Raw genomic sequence first — 20,939 nt, forward strand, 5'->3', positions numbered from 1 at the left:
AGAGGTAAAGCTCAAACTGTGGCTCTGTGTAGAGCCAGCACTTGGAAAAAAAGCTTGGTTTCAGTGAGGATTTCAGGAGTGGGTGATGCCCTGTGCTCTTCTCACCTTGCAAGTCTTTGCTCATTCTCCTCATGCTGGGGGACTGTCCTGGTGGGGGTAAATGGGGCAATGAGGTTATACTGAGACACTCAGTACATGCTCAAACTCACCCTCAGGACTTGTACTTTCAGTTTATTAAACACAGAATGCAATTATTTACAGAGGGGCTCACTGCAAATCCTGTGAGTCTAAATAAAAGAAAAAAAAATGCATGTTAATATTAAAACCTTGGTTACTTGTGCAATTCCAACTATTGTCTGTATAACTGCATAGCAAATGCCTTTTATCCTGGCTGGCAAGAGTGTTTAGAATGATTTGGCATTTTTTTGTATTTTCTCTTCAACACTGACATTGTAACCATTTGCATATCTCTTGGCTATTGTTTCAAAATGTTAATGTTTCCTATTCATTATGTATTTTTTCTCAAGTTGTAGTGAGATGTAGGGAGGCTATGTCATAAGGATTCACCCCTTAAAAATAATTACTGAGGACCTCAAATAGCAGCAAATTCCACCAGCTCACAGTGAAATTTCTCTTACATTTTGAGGGATTTCTGGTGATTCTGACCCATGGTACTATTTCACCTTATTAGCAATTTCAGGAGAATTTCATTCTAGGAAATTGCTTCTTGGATTTTTTTCAAGTCAATGAAATTGAGCATTTCTGTTGAAGATGCCCCTATATTCTTGAAAAAGCTGCTACACTGGAAGTTGTGCACGGTTTCATGTTAAAAAAATGATTACTGAGTTAAGGAGATCTTGTAATTATTTTTTATTAGACCTGTAAGAAGTGCTTGCTGAGAAATGGATAAACACCTGAACCCCACCTTCATGAGGTGTGTCAAACAGTTCTGTGTAAAGAGCTGAAAATCAGGTTTGGTTCTAAGCCAGCTTGAGCCACACTGGACTGCTCATTGTGGATGACTGAAGCCATCTGCAGTTTAATTCCACACTGAGAGAAACTCAGTGGCTTCTTTTAGATTTCCTTTGGTTTTGTTATAATCCAAAACTCAAAATGAAATTCTGAAAAAACAAAATCATGGGGACTGGAACTAAAAAAGAAGTTTAGGTACAAAACACCTTCTTATCACAGCACATATTTCATGTTACAATGATTTGTTGATTGTTGACTGCTCTCACATTTTCAAGGTGATGTGAGAGTGACTCTCATTCGTGAAGATTCCATTTGTGTCTGTGAAAAAATATTGGTATCTTTTCCCATAACAGAAAACAATAATTTGCCTTTGTTTTGTAGTCTACAAGCATTGAGATCTTTTATGACCCTAATATATGAGCTTTCTGCTGACCAGTACCAGGGGTACTTCCTCAAGAGAGGTATTTCCTGCAAAGGAATGAGGTCTCTTCCTAAAATCTAACATGCCAAATTCTTTGGTTATTTTCATAACAAAGTTTTCTTTTGTCTCTGGAAGGAAAAGGAAGATGAAGATTTTGAGCAGATCAGGGTCTCAGTAAAGACAAGAAAGCACAAAGAGATGAGGTTTTCCTGGAAATAAATCAAAGAAAACTTTATTTTTTTCACTCCTCCTTTTCCAGCATTCTGAACATGATGGCAATGAAAACAAAGCTTAACTTCATGAAATCCAGTTTCTTTGGTTACTGTGACATGATACAATCCAGTCTTTAGGTGTGAAACAACAATATAAATAAAATAGTTACAATTTTCTTCTTTCCTGAAGGCAAGATAAGTAGGGTGAGCAGTCAAAATAATTTGAGATGTCACTTGCAGAGTTACAAGAGAAAGGCCTTGGGATAGGATTAAAACAACTCACAAACATTAATAGTGGCAGGTTAATAATCTACTCTGGTTTATCAGTAACTGCAAGAGATGCAGCAACAGTGAGCATTTGGGAGAACAGGCCTCCTGAGGTCTGGCACTCTGCATTGCTGAGGTGTGGGAGGATGAATTCTCGATGTAGAAAGGTTCATTAAGCCATGAAGCAGAGGAGGTGCCCAGCAAAGCAACCTGGCTTCTTGCAGGAGACACTGGTGCTCTGTCAGAGCCTTACTCTACCTGGTATTTGTATTCCACCTGGTATTTGTATTCCACCAGGTATTTATATTCTACCAGGTATTTGTTCATGGGCAGAATTCACAAGCAATATTAAGTCCTTTACAGTGTGATAGCATAAAGAAACAACATGAAAATTGCAAGAATTATGGCTATGTTTAATCCTATCTTCATGCTGCTCTTAATCCTGAGCAGAACTTTCTTATAAAGTAAGAAACATAGACACAAATCTTGCTGCTTTAAAATGATAGCAATGGAGAAAAACTTGAAATACAATTGATGTGTTATGCCTGAGCAGTGGAAATTATTTATGGTGGCTTATCAGAGCTTGGTGCAAAATGTCTTTTCTTCAGCAGCATGCATCTCCACAGCCTGATGATGTTTCCTCTTAAAAAACTGGCAGGTTTTGAATTTTTCTGTGATTTCAGAGGTCGACTTCCCTTTTGTTTCTGGGAGAAACAGGTAGATAACAACCGCTGAAATGATCAGGACAGCAATAAAGATGAGGAAGCAAAAAGGACCAAGAAGCATCTGGAGATAAAAAATAGAACAAGATGAGTGATTTCCTTGGCAATCCTTGCCCCTAGAGATTCTTGAAACTTGTTGATTTGTTCCTGTGAAATAAGGAATAGGCCTATTTTACAGAAACAATATTTATTTGTCTTTTCAATCTGTTCCTGGAGCAGCAGGTGGTTTCTGTAGTATTGGGAAGTGTTTTATATAAATGGCTTCCATATGCCACAGCAATAAGGGATTCACAGTTTTGATCATCTACAAGTCATTTCATCCTACTCCCTGTCCAGCTCAGCCTGGAAATCCAGATTAAACTGACAGAGTCAAAGAGAAGACTTGAATCAAATTACATACTACAGCAAAGGGGAAAATCATTCCAGTGAAGGTGAGGCCTAGCCAAATGATGATTCCACCAATTACAAAAGCGGAGGCCCTTGTTGAGAGGGTGAAGATTTCATTCATGACAGACACAACAACTCCAGCTGAGGAAAAAAAGAAACCCAACATTAAAAAGTGATAGAACCATTGTTATTACTGACAATTTCCCACAGAAGATACCTCAGTTCCACTACTGTGGGAATTCTGCTGTGTATTCAAGACATTCATGGTTGTCAGGTACAATACCAAAGGCTGACATTTGAATTTGGAGACTTTAATAACTACTGGTAGTGTTCAGTCAGAGAACTTCCAGGGTAAATCCTGGTCTTGGGTGAGTGAGGTTCACAGAGAGCTGTGAGTTTGGGTCTGGTGCTACTGATGTAGGCAATTAAGAGACAGATTATGCATGCTCTACCCCATAGAGTGGGATTTTACAGGTAAACTGAGAAAACTCTGGGATTTTAGAAAAGCCTACCTCTGCCCTTTGCCATCTGAACCTGTATGCACTGAACAGCATGCACACCATGCTAAACAAGTCTTCATGAACTGATTAACAAGAATTTATTTGGTTTGAACCTGTAATCCAGTGAGAGAAAACAGGGTCCTGATTCATCTGAGTGTGAATAATTTCTTAAAAAAATTGTTTCTTGGGTAATTAATTCATCAAAAATTGAGATTCCCTCAATCTCAGTCTCAATTAAGCAGCTGATTTTCAAAGATATACTCACACTTTCTAGGTCCACTTCTATACATTCATGGCCTGCATTTATCTTTGTGGTCCAAGCTTTCCTGTTGCTTTTATTGCAGTACTCACCTGGTCCTATTCCATAAGCAATGATGAACAAAAAGATGAGAACAACACTGCAGTAACGCAACCAGAGGAACTGATCCTGACAAAGGATAAGGGAGGGAAGAGAATGAAAATTAATTTTCTAGCTGTAACACAGCTGATCCAAGCACAGGAGCAGCAATATTTGTGAAAAAGCCCAGAATGCTCTCTAGACCTTATCTTTCTTTACTGACCACAGTGGAAGGCCAGAAGCAGCTCATGGCATCACATCTACAGAGGTGAGCTCGTATTTAGAAAACATTCTAAATTCATTCACCACATTCTGCTGCTTTGGACATGAAAGCTAAGGCTCACTATCTGCTGTGTGCACAGAGAATTCTGATGCAGGTCCATTCCTGGAGAGACATTTGCTTACACTCAGCAGAAGGCTCGTCTCAAGCAACACCAGGATCAGTGCCATGAGCAAATAACCACCACACAGGAGCGTTCGGCGTCCAAAGCGATCGATTATGGAGCTCTGAGGAATAGAAAAAAGTTGCCTATCACTGGAAGCATGGCAAAATCCAAAAAATCAAGCATTTTCCTTGAGTTCTTTTTACTTCAGAGAACACAAATCTTATTGGTACCAACTTTGTTATATTATTGAATTCCTTCTACACTCTCTAATACCATGAATTACCATCACTGCTCAGCAGCTACTTCTTAAACACTGCAGTCAATGGAAGCATGTTACAATTCCATTTGGATGTACAGAGATACACAAATAGATTGAAATAAATACACATGTTTATGTTTGAGTGGCACTTTGTGAGGGATTATTATAAGAAATTAAGATGAATGAAGTTGGGATGAAACACATGAAAGCTGGGACAAAAGTTGCAGTGGATGGTAAAAACAACTGTACAGATTTATGCAGCACCACAGAAAAATTCTTTGGTTCATAAGGAGAAGATTCATTTGCTTCAAGGAAGAATACTTTAATTCTTAAACCCCCAGGAAGCTCTGACTTACACAGAATATGATAGAGATGAGTTCAGAGATTGAAACTCCTAGAGATACATATGGGATTATGCTTTCCTGCAGGTTGGCTGTCCGAAAAATTTCTGAGGTGTAAAAGGTGATCTGGGGAATAAGAAAAGTAAAGCACAGTTAATAGATGTGATATGTGCTTATCCAGCATCACTTAAAACTTGATTTGTCATCTCTGCAAAACCAGAAATACATTATTGGGCCTTAATAGAGGTAACATAACTGCTCCAGATGTGAGAAATCAAAAGGTTAATGGCAATAAAGGAAATGGATTTGTAAGGGGAAAAAAAAAAAAAAAAGAGGAAGAAAAAGTGGAAAGGAGCGTATTGCCTGTAGGACATGGGGAAAAGGTGTTGTTTTGGAGAAAAGCAAAGGGGCAAGACAAGAGAAAGAAAAGCAAATCTCAGCCTTAGCACACCATGCATTGTCAAGCAAACAGTCGGTTCTGTTGCCCTTTTCCAGCTGCTAAACAGAAGCTGCTCATCTGCAGAGTCCCTGGGGGAATGGCACCATTCCCCTGCCAGCAGAGTTCCCCCTGCAGGGAGAATTCCACTGCTGCCACCTCCAGCACAGGCTGAACCAGGGCCCCTGGAGACAGAGCCCCAGACAAGTGATAACACAGAGGGGAGTGACTGCCAGCTTGGGCTGGAGGTTACTGAAAGGATAAATGTCCTTTCTCAAGGGCAATGAAACTGGATGGCAATAGCTGGTCACCTGCTACTGGAGAAGTCAAAGAAAGCAGTGCTGGGCTGCTGTAAGCCTTAGGACACTTGGAACCCTTTCCTCTGCAGATTCCTTGTTGTACCACCAGGGGAATGAAGGCAACAGTGCCCTTGCAGGAATTCGGGCTGAGTTGGAGCTCTCGTATTCCCACCTGAGCTGCTCCTTAAAGGTATGAACAATACTGGGATGATACCACAGGTGTCAGGCTCTGTGTGGGCTCTGTGTGAGGAGGAATAATGGAGACCCAGAGGAAAGGGACAAGTTGGCACTGTGGCACTTTGGAGACTTAACAGCAGATCCAAGCATGGAAATAGGGCACACTCAACTGCACTCATGCCACAGAGCTGCAGACTCAGCAGGAGCAGGAGCATGGTGCACAGCTGTGGGTACACGGATCGTTCTCGCAGCACCTCCAGGACATTCATGATTTTGGTGCCTTTTGTTATAGCCTTTTCCTTCATCAAGTCATCAAATTCTGTGTGATAATTGCCTTCTCCCCAGAGCTGCTTCATGGCTACAAAAGAGACAGAATGAGGTATATTCCTCCATCATTTGATCCACTCACAATTTTGTGTTTTTCAACTGTTAATGAAGCTAAACATTTGCAACTGAGTCCATGCTTTGATTCATCACTTACTGAGCAAAGGACTGGAAGGAACATCACTTACTGGAACATGGTGAAACTTCCCTGGAAAATGCTGTAGCAGTTATGGGTAGATCTTAAATGTCTCTGATGACTCTGCTTGGTCTGGAGGACTTTAATCATGTAATTATCAAGAAATCTGTAGCTGGCTAATAGAAAAGCCAATTGCTGCTGTTAGCTTCACTTTCTCAAGAGTTATGATTTAAGAAAACTAAGGACCTAAAGTTTTATTTTACCTTTCAAGCAACCAGCTTTGTCTTCTTTTTGCAGCAAGAGATAGGGTGGGGACTCAGGAAAGAATGGCAAAAAGAGCAGTTGAATCAATGCCACCAACCCAGAGAAGGACAATAGCACGTTCCACATGTCTTCAGTTCCTAAAAGATCTCTGTGAAGGCATGTTAGAATCTATTTATAGTCTAGTAAAATTGCAGTTTATAACTAAATTGGCATTTTCTAAATTCTAGGCTAGTTAAAGGGACACAAAATACATACAGTCATTGAAAAGTTGAGTTGAAATAGATGATGTATAGGTTAGCGACAGGAAAATAGACTAATACTTTATTTCTTCTGCAAGACTGACATTTTTCTTGGACTTTTAATTTCCGAAGGTCAGAATATTCCCACAACAGCTCTCTGAACCAACACTGCAACTCTGCATGAAGTTATCGATAAATCAGCAAAACTTTCAGATCTCACAAATTTACTAAGAGAATTTACATACAATCTTCTTATTAACTTCAGCAGAGAGACTGCACCTCCAGAGATGGAGTCATCCTTTCCCAAGAGAAAGGCCTTTCTCTCCCCAGGGAATGACATGGAAACCTCAGTGACTTGTATGGGGCAAGATGCCTCCTCTTTGACTGCTGTAGTTAAGCAAAATAAAACCCCACCTTGGGGTATGTCTGTTTCTAGGACTGGAAGAACACCACTTCCCTGCTATATAGAAGAAAAATAAATATAAAACAGGCTGAGAAGAAGTAGCACAAGCACCTTAATCCAAGAATTCTTGCTACAGTTTTTCCTAGTGCAAGAAACACTGTGGAGGTCACATTTATAAATCCACGTAACTTCTTAGGTGAGATCTCTCCAGCATACTGAACATGGGCATTCATATGTATTCCTAAAGGGAGGAGAGTGTTAAAGCTGTGGAAAGAAAGAGAAAGGGTCCCTTTTCAGCTCCCTTTCAGCTCTTTCCTCTCTCTTCTGAACCCTTGCCCTGTGCAATACTGGGCTGAAAACATACCTTTCACTTTAGAGATGTTTAGCTGATCCATCAGACCTCTTGAAAGCAAAGGACAGCTCATCTTACCTTGCCCCATCTGTTCCTTGTTCCACTGGGTTCCAGTGCATTCCTGGCTACTCCCAGCAGGAAGATTTCTGTATCCACCCCAAGGAGGTGACATTAGCATGGGGTAGTGGGGAGCCCTACCAGCACCGATGCCCTCAAGGAAGCGGCCAGCCAGGATCATCTCAAAAGCCTTGGCTCTCCTACTGAAGCCAGTGAGCAGCGTGGCTGTAATTAGCACCATGTCATTGAGCAGTAGGCATTTCTTCCTGCAACAGTGAACAACACTGGCTATGATCCATCTTTTACTTTTTCTTCTTTGACAAGTGTCTGATTCTCCTCTGGATTTACAGACTGAAGCCATGGCCGTGTTTAAACCCATTGCTTATAGAACAAGCAACTCTGGTTATGAAAAGGCGTGATGTCTTTGCTGAGTAGCAGAAAGGGAGAAGCTAGATTCCTCTCACTCACTGTGTGAGCAAGCCATGAAGCTGAAGGGAACTCCAGCAGGGTAAAATGTCAGCAAAAATACAGGAATTACATATCAACAAAAGCTGTGCCAAGGGAATCAGAAATATCTGCATGTTCTTGTCTCTCCAATACACCCAGGTGCACTTTTATGTGCTGGGTAAATTCTGCGCAGCAGGGGGCAGTGACATTCTGGTATCCCTTCTATTAATTGAATAATATTTAATAGCTTCTCCTGTTGCAGCCCTGGGTAGAGAGATGTTGGGAAATGTACTTACTTTCCAAATTTTGCAGCCAGGTAGCCACTACACAGACACCCTATCATCCCACCCATGCAGTACACTGACACGATGAGGGACCACAGCAGCATCAGGGTCTCCTGAGGCAGCACAGAACCATATCGCTCCAGCCAAGTTTCATTGATAAACTTCTGAATGTACTGGGACAAAAAAGAGATTTTCATTTCACCAAGGCACTAATCATAATGTTCTTCATAATGTTTACAATTTAAAAAAATTAGATTAATAGTCGTGACTAAAAACGTGACTATAGGACATTCGTTTGCAAATAAGGATTGATATTTCCTCTCATACAGCCTAATAGTGTACAAGCATCTTTCAGAAAATAATTCTACTCTTTAGTGTGTTGAATCCTACCTCTCCTACACCAAAAAATTAGGACCTTATAGTCATTATAGCAAAGTACAAATTTTCTTGTGGTCAGTGATGGATACAAAGAGAAAAGGGCTGAGCTGAAGGCTGACTCCACCAGCTAGTTTTGTTTGGTTTTTTCCTCTATGGCATAAACTTTAAGGAGATATCTCAATATGTTGGTTCCACAAAATTCTCTGGGAATTTGTCTTTGGAGCACAGCTCCTTGAGATGATGCAAACTTTGACATTGACGGTATGGCATTGGAAACAGCTGGGAATAAATTGATACAAAACCACCTAAGAGCTTTTGTAATGTATCTGCAAAGTGTAGGGCGTAAAACCATGAGCAACAGTTAGAGATGGGATTTTGTTTTCTCCAGCTTTGCCTACCAGAGAAGTGTAATTGATCACAGACATTTGAAAACCAGAGAGATGGGTTCCACCAATTCCCAGCACCACAATCATCAGCCATAGCCTCCGGTATTGAACCTGCCAAAGAGAACAGAACACATCCTAAACTCCTGACATCCAGCACGCCTTTCAGACCATGAGATAATTTACAGGACCTTAGATCTTCACATTTCTATGGCTAAGAAACATTTAACATGCAAAAACCCATCTTGAATTTTATAATAATCATGCAAAAGTCATTTGTTAAATCGTTAAAATACAAATCTTCACATTCTGCTATGTTCCTCTCCCGGTTATTAGCAATCTGAAAAGATACATTCTCTAATTCTGTTAGTTCTGCTAACCACAGAAAACAAAAAATCATAAAAGCCTTATTGAGATCATTTGTGTTTACCTTTGTACTAGAAAGAAGCTACAGTTTTCTTCAACCCCTTTTTGCTTCCACCTTTGCCTCCTCAGGGACAGTGTTTACCATTTTCCAGAGATGACTCAAGTCTGTCCTCTCCAAACTTTTTTATTTTACATTTCGCTTTTATCATTCCTGTATGAAACGACATTTAGAGGCCCTGTCTGAATTACTCCTATTGGAAATGCTGTGTTTCTATGATATACACTGAATTTCAGAGCATTTCTCACAAGCACTTATTTAGGTCACACTTTAAACTGATGAGTATCTTCAATTGTCCTTGAGAGTTCAGAGCAGTAGAGTGGGAGAGTTTTTTTGTGTTTTGTGTTTTTCACTCATACTATGTTCTCTATCTTCCCCCAAATTCCCATCTCTCCTGGATTCCCCAGTCCTCTTTTAAACCTCTCACTGTTTTGCATTTCTAATGTATTTTCTGCAGAATTTACTCAGTCATTGCTCAACCAATGTTGTCCCAAGCTCTGTTGCTCATTTGTATTACAAGAAAGAATTATTTCCTTTGCTTTCCTTAAAGACCATGCTGCTGTTAGTGACCAGGGCTAGAACACAGGAATTTGGATACTCACCAGGTCTGAGAGGAAACCAGCCATTTCCCCTTGAAACCCTGCCTGCTCTGAGAGCCCTTGTCTGCCAGATGGGAGAGATGGGTTCCACACTGAGAGTGTAAGAGTTTGGGATCACAGCACAGAAGTTAAATTCTAACTATGTGGCTTTTAGCAAATTGTGTCCTCCCCTGACACTGGTCAGGGCCTCTTCTTGCTGGTTTAATTATTCTAAGACCCAGATATTACAAGCTGATTACAACATTGGTAAATGTTTATCCTTCTTGAATTGGGAGCACTCGCCCTTACTCGCGCTGCTAAACTCCCTGGGTGTTCCTGTTGTGTGAGGAGTCAGACAGTGCCACCCTCTCCCCTTCATCCTCATCAGACAGTCCCTCCTCACCTCTCTGAAAAGCAGCTTGGGCAGGGGAGGTTCTCCTCCTCTCCAGTCCTTACACCAGGCCTTTAGAATTGTAGCTCAGCCATAATTCCTCTTCTTGCCTGCTAGAAGATTTACAATTGCGTGAACAATTTCCCAGATGCAGGAAATGAAATACTGGAATATTGGCATTTTGTGTCCTTGCTAAAACCTAGTTCTTTATAGAGGCTCAGAGTTTTTCCAGAGCCACTCAGAAGCCTCTCTGTAACAGCAGAATGGACCCACTGTGTGCCAGAGCAAGATGCCACATCTCAGTGGGCAAGAGCTGATGAGCCTGCAGGAACTAGAGGGGAAAGGAAGATTTTTCTTTGAGCTGAGGGTGGAGGAAGGGCAACCATGGCAGCTCTGGACCTTTCTGGAAAGGTTTCTAAACACTGTGGCCAGTTTTTAACATCTGGCTGATCAAACAGTCCCTGCAGAGCCCTATTCCTCTTCCTCTTGTTGTCTGTGTCCCTAGAATACTCCAACTGCTGTCTCATTTTCATCTAGCCTCACATTATTCAGTGCTGTAGGATGGAAAAAGCAAGCCTTAAATGCCCAGTAAAGTTTTCATTTATTTTCCTAAAGAGGAGGACAAGATGCATTCCCTCCACCTAAGATTTGACTACAAGAAATGTGCTTTTTCCAGACCCAGTATGGAGCTCACCCAACACCCTGGACTTGGAGGGATTTTGTTTTCAGAGATGCCCTGTGTTGCACTTGTGTGATCCTGGAACTGCAGATTCACAAGTGTTTCTTCAACCTTTATTCCCAATCCACGATAGTTTATGGCAAGGTTAATGATTTGCCACACTTTCCCTCTTGTGGACAGCCTTTAGCAGGAGGGGAGAAGTAAGGCAGGTTGAACACAATCATGCTGTGGAAAGACATGTATAAGGAAATGAGTTTTTAATCTCTTGTAAGACAGTAAAAACTTCCTCATTGGGAACCAGTAACTTTGAGAAAAACCAAACCAAATAAGGACCTTTAAAATAATCAATTACCCAATATTTTCTTTTCAAAGCACTTCTAATGTTTTTGTTTGGTTTTTTTTTTCCCCCTGCATTTTTGACCACAAGAAGGAATGTATGTTGGTTATTAAAGTGGAACTGTGCAATCAATGATCTCAAGCCTTGAAACAAGAAACTTTATCTAGTTTTTTTGCCAGTATGATGATTGTCACAGGAGGGATGGCTGTGTTGGGAAATTTCCCTGCTCCTGGCATTAGATTTTGCCACTGCCACAAATGCTGCAGGAGGCTGATGTGAAGATAAAATAGCAGGGAGCCTTAGGGCTGTGAAAGAAACTGCTTCTCAGTATTCAGATCCTTTTGCAAAATTTATTGTGCAGCATCTGCATCAGTTGGTAGTGAAGATCTCATCTCCAGAACAAGACAGACACAGTATTCCTTGACCCCAACAACACCACCCAGCAGATGGGGTCTCCTCTGCCCCTGACTCTTCATTCAATGAAATCAATCTAGGCACAATCACAAGGATGTGTTTTCCTAGTCACTGCTTTTTATCTCCTTTCCAGAAAACTGTAAAGCAAGAAGACCAAAAAGTCTCATGTCATATAGCAGTGAACACAAATATGAAGCTGTTTTCACCAGGTTATATAATGAAAAAATAATGTGAAGTCTTCAGAGACCTGGAAAGAGAAGCAGTCACACATATGGATTAAATTCTCCAGGAGAGGTGTTCCTTTTCTCTGTCTTGTCAGTACCAGTTACTGTCAGGGCTCAATCCCACTGAAACCCAGTGTTCTCCAGGCTGAGGAGACACTGCACAGTCATTGCCATTGAGGAAGGAGAATCTGCACACTGGATTTGCCCACTCATGATTTCCTGCTGCTCTGCTTTCTTTGCTCATTGCTTTCTTTCAGTGCTGACATATCCCTGTTTTTCCCAATGAAAGAATCTCCAAGACTGTAAACAAAAATATTGTAAAGATTATAAACTGGGGAACATTGCATATTGATTCTGCTAGGCAAGGCACTCTTCTTTCACTGGCTTAAGGAGTTAAAGGCTTCTTTTCCTGTGAACTGGAGCTTCTTCTCTGGGAAAGCTCATTGGCACTGACTTGTTAATAAGGGCAGATCATTTCAGTGTCAAAGCTCTGTCCTCTTTGCAAGTTTGCTGTACCTCTGGTCCTTCCAGAATCACTTCTCACAACTGTGGAGTCCTGGTTTTGCCAAGCAAGTAGATCCTGTGTTTTCAGTTTACAACTGCAAGCTTGGAGGGACTGACAAAGATGATATTTTCTCTATAAACTGTGTTTGATTTTTTCTGCAGAGGAATTAATTCATCTCATATTTCAGGAACTGGAGAGAACCACCACGTTTATGCTGCACCCTGTATTAAAGGTGATTTTTTGGTGGATCTATGGATTCTCTCTTGCTTAGTGAGACTACTGGGCACTACAGTAATAAAAGAGCAAAATATGAAGTGGAGGGTTTGTTCTTAAAGCCTAGTAACAGTCACCACTGAGCAGTTACTCTGCTCTGGGGCTGCCTGTCCCTTTTTTCCACGGTAGTTCAGGCGGTTGAACTCCTCCATGACCTGCAGCATGGTCTTTCCTTTGGTCTCTGGCAGCACCAGGAATACAAAAATTGCCATGGACAGACAGTATGCCAGGAAAATGATGAAACAGAAATTACCAAGACCTTCCTACAGGAAAACAAAGAGAAAAAAATGTGTTCATAAACATTTATATTGATTTCTCTCTCTTATGATAAAGAGTTTCTGGGTTTGTATTTACTAAAATAACTCAGAGGCTTAGTTGATAAAAATCCTGCTTCAAATGACATCTGCCAGTGCTGGTGCCTCTGTCACTGCAGCTGTGTTGCCTGTGTCACTCTAACTTGTGTAGAGTTGAAAGAATTTTGTGGGTTTGCTGCATTTCCAGTAAATACCTGGTTAAAGAGGAAGAAGCCATCAGAAGTGCAGTTAATTTGGGCTCTGTCTGTTGCATGAATTGTTGATAAAAGAAGCATGCTCTGGGTTCAGGAGAGGTCCAACTTCCTCTGAACTGAAACAAACCCTACTTTGCTTACCACGATGAAAGGGAACACAAGTCCAAGGATGAAGAGTTGGATCCAGTTTGTAACACCGTTAAAAACATAAGCAGCTGGTCTGTATGACTGAATAAATATCTCTGTGATCAAGGGGCATACTACTCCACCTGAAAAATATATCAAAGAAAGAAGGAAGCTTGGAAATTTTGCAAGATGCTTCTGTACCTCATATTTAATTTTGCTGCATAAGTTCATGGCTTTAAGTGGCCTGGAAGTGTCTGAGGTGGTGCTTGGCTCTTCAGAAAAAAGGCATTTAGGAATGCAATAGGAAAAGAATTTTACCTCCTACCATATTATGGAGGGAAATATCGACACCTGTACTGAATCAGAAGTGAGGATTTGTGCCTGTTGTGGAACAGCTACACCTGGGATCTCTCCTAAAGGCTGCAGTGAGGAAGGAATGAGTGAATAAATGAAACCATTCCAGTAGAAAATACCAACCTGGCCCAATGCCAAAGCTCATGATGAAAATAAAGACAAGTGCAACAGAGCAGTATGGTACCCAGAAAAAGGAGTCCTGTGGTAGGAAATGAAAAGCAAATAAAATCAGAAATTACAATTTTATTTATCTAGCTCCATTACAAATGTTGATCACTACTATGCATGTCAAGGTTTAACACAGATCTATTTCCTCTACTTCCAGAAATGTCATGAGCAGTGATCTTGGATGTGTAAAGCTATGGCTTTAATCAGTATGTACATGGCTGGGAATAGACCTCTATGAATATGATAGTTAGCCCCAAAAATACTTCTACTCACTAAAAAGTGATTTGTGGGGGGGAAATAATCATGATATCTGTCACACAATAAAACATGGGCACAGCTCTAATGCATCAGAAGGGTGTTACCTGCAGGAAGAGGGTGACTGTGAGGAGCCCTAGAGCCAAGGCCATCACCGTGTAGCTCTTCCACAGCAGCGTCCTCCTCCCTGCTCGCTCAATGAGGAAGCCCTGCAAGCAGGAGGAGATGCTGCAGCTGCAGTCTCTGCCTTCACTGGCCAGCCAGGGAATCACTGGGGAATTAGAACCTTCTCTGGGAGCCTGGGCAGGACTGGGACTGGGGCTGCAGGGAGCAGTGTCTGTGCACAGCAGCTCAGAGCTGCCGTTCTGCAGGCAAAGGGAGCCAGGCAGGGGAGCACAGTGGGAATGTGTGGCAGCGGCCTCAGGGAGACAGAGTTACATTGTGCCACCCCAAACCCCTTGAGAAGGGCGGCCCAGGGGTTCTGATTGGGTTTGAGTCCCTGGGGGGTTCTCCCTTGGTGTGCTTCTACTGGTCCATGACCCTGAACTCCACCCTCAAAGGTGGAAACCCTCGGTTCTGTCCCTCAAAAACCCCTGCTGTGCCTCTGTTCGGAGCTCTCTGTTCTGGACCTGACTTTGTTCCAATGCTGAATAAATGGTTTCATGAAGCAGGAGCCTGTCTTGTTGGTGTTTGATGCTGGTCCCCAGAATCCTGCTGCTTCTCTGGACGAGATCCTGAGGTTGCTGACTGCAACAGGAATGCTTACACTGTTAACTGCTGGGATTCCTACAGCCCTGAGTCCTACTGCCCTTCCTCCAGGGTGGAACGGGACTCCCAGGTCAGGCTCAGAATGGCTTGTGATTTTAACAGAAACACTCAACTCTTTCCAGAAGCTCAATAGAAATGTCCATGTTTGCAGGGTGTAGGGAGAGAGCTTTATCTGATCGGTACCATGGTTGACTTCAGGCAAAAATTTGATTCCTGAAGCTCCATTTATGGTATTTCAAAAGATCAAAATGTGCAATTCAGCTGAAAAGCCACTTACACACAGAACTGTGGAGAGGATCTCAGTGGTCCCAACCCCCAGGGAGACATAATGGATTTGAGCAGGGGGGATTCCAGCCTTTGTAAAGATACTGTATGCATAAAAGTAAACCTGGAAATAATAAAGATTTGTGAAAGCTGTACTCATGTTTACACTAGCTTCTGTCTTTTTGGACAGAAATTAATTAACCAGACCTTAAGAAAATAGAAAATCATCTTATCATGACAGAGCAATCCATAGAAACGCCTTCAGAAAACACTTGATGAAACAGTTCTCGACTTATCCCAGGTCCCAAACTTCCAGGGAAAAGATTGCAATAAGCAGTAAGAGCAGATCCCTCCTTAGGGCACTGTTGCAGTCATGGCCAGCTCCTTGCAGAGGTTACTTTTGCTGAGAAGCTTGTGAGCCATGCAGAGGGCAGAGAGAAGCACTGCACATACCACGTTGATCCCGATGAGCTGAATGCACGAGACGACGAGGAACAGAGTGATGAGCTGCCAGCGCACGGCTCTGTCCCTCAGCAGGTCCCAAACGCTCTTGGCCTTCTGCCCATGGATGGCTTTCTGCTCTGACATCATGTCATCTATTTCAGCCACATGGTCCCCATCTCCCCAGAGCTGCTTCACAGCTGCAAGGAGAGGAGGAGAGGTGACCAAGCTCACCAGCACAGGCATGAATCCAGATTATTTCCTGCTTTGCAGAATATCTTATTAGAACTTCATGCTCTTTGCTTGTGTGATCTTCCCAGAGATCTGGGATCAGGTATGACACAGGTCCAGATCAGTGCTGTCTGCTTTTACCCATAAATTTTAATATGACCTCACCTTTGGCCAATAGCTGCTGACAGTCTTTCAGTAAGTCACACATACATTCTTACCAATCCTTCCCTGCATACTCTCCTGCTACAGGTGCAGTTCTAGTGCACACTCCAAAGCACAGACAAGATAAAATAACTCCTACATATAAAATATCAGCTTACATCCAAGGAGTTCTAACTTTGACAGTTAAACACCCACGGTGGCTGTTGCTTGGTTTCTGTTGGTAGCTGCTGTTAGGGTTAGAACTGGGATGGTTACAGAGCAGGACAGGGCAGAGCCTCTCTTTTTCACACAGAAAAGGTACTGTATCTAAACCCTGACTGTTCAGGGCAGAACCTGCACTGCTGGAAATACAAACTGTGTGTGACCACCTCCCTTGGAGGACCCTGGCAGAGGGTAAGGGAAATACTAGTGCCAAGAGAGCATTAATATCCAAACAGAAGAGGCTGACTTTCATTAAGCTGAAGGTGCTTTCAGAGCCAAAACACCAAGAGTCTTTTTCCCACCTGTGCCTCTCTTCCAGGTTCATCTGGGGCTTTCCTGTTTTTTCCCCTTTTTCCTGAAAGGAATGATTTATGGCCCTTTTCCTTACCTTTGATGCATCCCTCCTTGTCCTTTTGGTCAATGAGCAGGTAGCGGGGAGAGTCTGGGAAGAAGGGGAGGGTGAGAAGCTGAACAAGGACAGGGACTGCATTGGCTGCCAGGAGAATTGGCCAGAGAGCCTCCACTCCAAGAACTTCTCTGGAACAAAAGCAGCAGGGTGAGAGGGGCTGAGGAACCCTTTGTGCTGACCATGTGAGCAGCACCCAGGGGGATCCCCCAGCCCTGCTGGGTGTCCCAGCTGCTCCCACCAGGAGTCTCCAGCAGGGACTGCAGAGGGCTCTTCCCTGCAGCCCAGGAGCTGCACGGGGTCAGCTCCTTTGCTGGGCACAGCAAAGCCACCGGTGTCCTCCTGCAGCAGCTGAGGGCTCACAACAATCCCAGAAAAACCTGCAGGGGCTGAGCCCTCTGCTTCTGATCCAAACAGGCTCCCATGACCATTATTACACCAGCCACGAGGTATCAGGGTTACCTGCTACTGGTATCAGGGTTACCTGGTACCTGGTACTGACTGCCCCAAACAGCAGCCCTTGGGCATAGGCATACTTTGATATATGCAGGTATTTTAATAACAGAAGAAACTGAGTGTGTTTCAAACTCTCTTACCTGAGACCCAGAGCAAATCCCACAAATTTTCCAGCAGCAGTGAAGGTGGAAGCTGTTATGGCAATCAGCCCACGGAGTTTCCTTGGAGCACATTCCCCAGCATACATGATATGGACATTCTGAGCTAAACCTGCCGTGACACAGGACTGTTAGGGCAATGCAAATCCTCATCCTCTGGGGCTTTGGAGGGGACCTCTACAGACAGTGCCTGTGGGGGTTGGCTCTCAGATACACTTTTATCTGTGCTGAGGATGCCTGGCACAAAGCACATGCCTTGGTGCCTTTGCTGAATATTTCACTACCTGAGAATGGGCCCCTGGGAAGTCTGTCCTTCTGCAGGCTGCCCTTCTCTTACATTGCTTCCTACAGCCACCATGGCCACTCCCTTTAGTCTCAGATGACACTTTTCAGTGGCTGTTCAGATGCTATGTGCCTCATTTTCTGCTTGAAACCACCAAGTTGGCAAATCCTGTACATTCTATTTGCTCAGTGAATTTATTTTTATATTCTTTTTTTTTTTCTTTTTTTCTTTTTTTTCTGGTTGGTATTATTTTTATCCAACTGCTCAGGGGTGAAAAACACTGGCAGAATGTAACCTTCTGAGGCATCTAGAAATTAGAACTGAAAATTCTAATTTAATTGGTTTGAAAACCATTCCCTTGTCTGTAATGTGGAGGGCAGCATCAGCCACAGAGAAAAGCAACATAAACAACAAAGGCCAGTTCTCTATTAAGTGAGCATTCTTCCCTGAAATATTACATTTCATATATATTATTATATTATATTATATATATATTATATTTCACATAATTGACAATTGCTGCCAATTCAGAAATTGCAGTACCTTTTGTATGGACTGGATGCAAAGATAGAAGAAAGAGAAATGGGGATATCATACATTACTAATTTTATTATGTTTGTGGTTTCTTATTCAGTTAAAAATGCACTCAGCAATCATGTTCTCTGCAGAATGTAGTAAAAAGTCTGTGATCTGTGTACTCAGGCTGGTGAATCCCTGTGACCCTCAGTCACTGCTCTTCCCCCTGTTTAATACCACAGGTAGGAATGTCAATTTACCTCCACAGACTCCAGAAAATAACCTTCCAGCAATGATCATCTCAAAAGATCCACAGAGCCGGCTGAGTCCCATCAGAGCTGCGCCCAGCAGAGCAGGGATGTTGGCAAGCAGCATGGCCTTCTTCCTGGAATTCATTCAAATTCATGTCAGAATAAATACTGCCCTTGCCTCATTCACAGCCTGACAGGAGTGGCACAAATTGTACCATGGTTACAGACTCTGTGCTGCCTTCTGAGATCAGCTGAAGTAAATGGGAAATGGCAATGGGGAAACTTGTCACAGACTGAGAAGCTTATTGATGGGTTTGATGTCTTTAGTGGAGTCAATATCTGGAGAACAAGCTTTGTGAGTGGTTGTCTCTGAAATTCTCTTTAAAATGCATGTACTTCTTGTATCACTTCCCTGGACTGGATTTGCTCCCTTTATCAGGGAGAGGGTGTGATTTTCCTTGTGATCATTGGCAGATTTTCCATTCTGTTTCTTCACTCTACTGGTCTTTAACTGGGAGCCCTGGGCTGCTCACAGAGCCCCATTACAAGCAGTGTTTCTGCTGAGACACAGGTTATTTTTCTGCAGTTGTGGGTATAAACAGAACAAGTGGTGTAACCACTCCTCCCTACCTTCCAAATCTAACAGACAAGTAGCCAGCAGAGGAGGAGCCCAGGAGCCCACCGATGCTGTAAATGGACACAATAAGGGACCACATCAAAGTGATCATCTGTGCACTGGGAGGGGAGCCATATCTCTTCAGCCACGTCTCACAGATGAAACTCTGGATGTACTTTAAAAGAAAAAAACACAATGGACTCAGTCAACACGTTTTTGTATTATTGCAGTGCTTTTTAAATTATCTTACTTGCTTTTCAGTCTTTTTGATACATTAACCATGGTTGAAATCCCAATGAAATCAGCGGGAATTTTGCCATTAACATCCCTGGAGACGATGTTTTAGCAATGAGATCCAGTGAATAAATATATCAATATTAAATATCAGCTGTGAGTGCCAGTAAGAGAATGGTAGGCTGGTCTTCTGTTTCTGTGCTAAACCCTGATCCTTTTTTCTCTACCTGCCATTCCCACTCGTCTGTTGTGATAGTATGAGCTGGGTGTCCTTGGTACCATTCAGGATGACAAACACCTTCCCCAGTTTTCCTCTTCCAGCTACAGGTGCGAGTGCTGACCTCAGTTCTAGAGCTACAACCCTTCCCTGCCCAATTCCACCTTACAGCCACTTGGAAATAATGTGTGTGGTCAAGCACATGGTCCAAGGGACTCCCTGAGCAATGGAGAGAGGAGAAATTCCACTCAGCAAGGGGAAAATGGCTTTATGGGTATCATTCATCCCTCCCTTTCCCACTTCTGTCACATCAGACAGAAGTTCAAACCTCATGAAATGCAAGAGCAGTAGAAATTACTCTTAGAACTAAGAAACCACGATGAGTCTAATTTTGAAAGCACGAGTAAAAAGTTAACCATTGCATATAGAGGCATGAATACCTGAGGCCAGTGAAATCCTGATAGCTCATTCTTTGAGCTCTCCATGCTTACCTCAGCAGGAGAATTGATAATGGAGACCTGCAATCCATAGTGAAAAGTTCCAGTAATGCCCAGGACAAAAGCCAGGAGAAAAAGGTTGTAGCTCATTTTCTTGCAGGAAATAAAAACAGCAAGCAAACTGCTTTAGCTATCCAGACATGCCTCCAAATATCCTGTGTTTCCCTTGGGAGCTCTGACAATCTGAGCAATGCCACACACCTGCCTCCTCTGAGAGCAAGGAGCCAGCAACAGGAAACCACCGCTACTAAAGCACAGGACAGTGAGAACGCTGAGTACAGCCACAGCTCCCAGACACCTCCCAGCACCCAGTTACACACTTCAGTGCTCCTCTCTTCAGCTTTGGCCATCTTAATCTGCACTCTCATAGCTGTGGGAGCAGAGTGCAATGTGCAGGCATTGTTCCATCTATTTGTCCTTTCTCCTCCTCCTTTCACACTTGTTATCTCACCTAAATGAATATTTTGCTGAGTGACTTGGCTGAGACTAGATAAACATTTGGGGATTGAAGGGCATTGCTGGTTTCATAGTTTATTCACCTTTTCTTAGAACTTTCTGACAGGAGGCTTAAGAATACAGGACTGCAATACATGCACCTCAACCCCTCCCACTCCCTGTTACAGACTGTCCTGGGGATATTCTGGCCAGCAACAAGAGCATGATGCTGCACCTCTGGAATATTTCATACTCAAACAGTGACTGCCAACCATTTACAAGCCAATTCCTAATCAGGGGAATGTCATTGCTTGAATGGGCATCAAACCTCTTCACACCAACTTGCAGCCTAGGTCTTTCCTGATGCTTTCTTTGGCTACTTTGGAAAAAGTTCCTTTTTATAAAGAGAAAGAGGAGCCTGAGATAATATTTCAAGACATCATTTTGTTCTTTCTCAGTGTTTGAGCTCCCTTTGGTTTGTCATGAAGGTCTTGCTGTTTGGTTTGTCATTGTTGTGCTGGTTAGTGATGAAGCTGGGTGTAGCTGCTGAGCTGTGCTCTGCCAGGGCTCTGGGTGTGCTCTGG

General features: G+C 42.7%; 2 protein-coding genes across 4 annotated transcripts; both read right to left on the reverse strand.

Moving 5' to 3' along the window:
• Positions 1–1,581: 1,581 nt before the first annotated feature.
• Positions 1,582–10,144, reverse strand: LOC131585599 (solute carrier family 2, facilitated glucose transporter member 11-like). Its single transcript, XM_058851900.1, has 12 exons — positions 10,010–10,144; positions 8,999–9,097; positions 8,235–8,395; positions 7,633–7,757; positions 7,194–7,323; positions 6,440–6,588; positions 5,887–6,074; positions 4,820–4,930; positions 4,224–4,325; positions 3,833–3,908; positions 2,995–3,122; positions 1,582–2,658 (listed from the first exon to the last, which is right to left on the reverse strand). Exons 1-12 carry the CDS (start codon positions 10,031–10,033, stop codon positions 2,449–2,451), a joined length of 1,503 nt encoding a protein of 500 aa, XP_058707883.1. The 5' UTR covers positions 10,034–10,144; the 3' UTR covers positions 1,582–2,448.
• Positions 10,145–10,974: 830 nt separating this feature from the next.
• On the reverse strand, positions 10,975–20,239 carry LOC131585600 (solute carrier family 2, facilitated glucose transporter member 11-like). Of its 3 annotated transcripts, XR_009278993.1 has the most exons (12): positions 19,915–20,235; positions 18,987–19,147; positions 18,366–18,490; positions 17,289–17,418; positions 16,675–16,823; positions 15,705–15,892; positions 15,265–15,375; positions 14,327–14,428; positions 13,920–13,995; positions 13,458–13,585; positions 12,054–13,071; positions 10,975–11,943 (listed from the first exon to the last, which is right to left on the reverse strand). XR_009278993.1 is itself a non-coding variant. In XM_058851902.1 (11 exons), the coding sequence occupies exons 1-11, from the start codon at positions 20,008–20,010 to the stop codon at positions 12,865–12,867; spliced, it is 1,473 nt and encodes a 490-aa protein (XP_058707885.1). In that variant the 3' UTR covers positions 10,975–12,864. The 3 variants fall into 3 exon arrangements, 2 of the variants coding, with proteins under 2 accessions (XP_058707885.1, XP_058707884.1); XM_058851902.1 differs by having other exon boundaries at positions 10,975–13,071; positions 19,915–20,010; XM_058851901.1 differs by lacking the exons at positions 10,975–11,943; positions 12,054–13,071 and adding an exon at positions 13,085–13,316 and having other exon boundaries at positions 19,915–20,239.
• Positions 20,240–20,939: the final 700 nt, after the last annotated feature.

Source organism: Poecile atricapillus, chromosome 16, assembly GCF_030490865.1.
Source record: "Poecile atricapillus isolate bPoeAtr1 chromosome 16, bPoeAtr1.hap1, whole genome shotgun sequence".
NCBI lineage: Eukaryota > Metazoa > Chordata > Aves > Passeriformes > Paridae > Poecile > Poecile atricapillus.

What these genes read in the sequence shown, in the direction of transcription:
- LOC131585599 (XM_058851900.1), bottom strand. Translation starts at nt 10,033, where the DNA reads ATGGCTGGTTTCCTCTCAGACCTG. An exon ending in CAAAGCTGGTTGCTTGAAAG is followed by an intron (nt 6,075 to 6,439) that starts GTAAAATAAAAC and finishes TCTCTTTTGTAG; the next exon opens with CCATGAAGCAGCTCTGGGGA. An exon ending in TGATTTTCCCCTTTGCTGTA is followed by an intron (nt 2,659 to 2,994) that starts GTATGTAATTTG and finishes TTTTATCTCCAG; the next exon opens with ATGCTTCTTGGTCCTTTTTG.
- LOC131585600 (XM_058851902.1), bottom strand. Translation starts at nt 20,010, where the DNA reads ATGAGCTACAACCTTTTTCTCCTGGCTTTTGTCCTGGGCATTACTGGA. An exon ending in GGATTTGCTCTGGGTCTCAG is followed by an intron (nt 16,824 to 17,288) that starts GTAAGAGAGTTT and finishes CTTTTGTTCCAG; the next exon opens with AGAAGTTCTTGGAGTGGAGG. An exon ending in TCCTCTCCACAGTTCTGTGT is followed by an intron (nt 14,429 to 15,264) that starts GTAAGTGGCTTT and finishes TCCTGCTTGCAG; the next exon opens with GGCTTCCTCATTGAGCGAGC.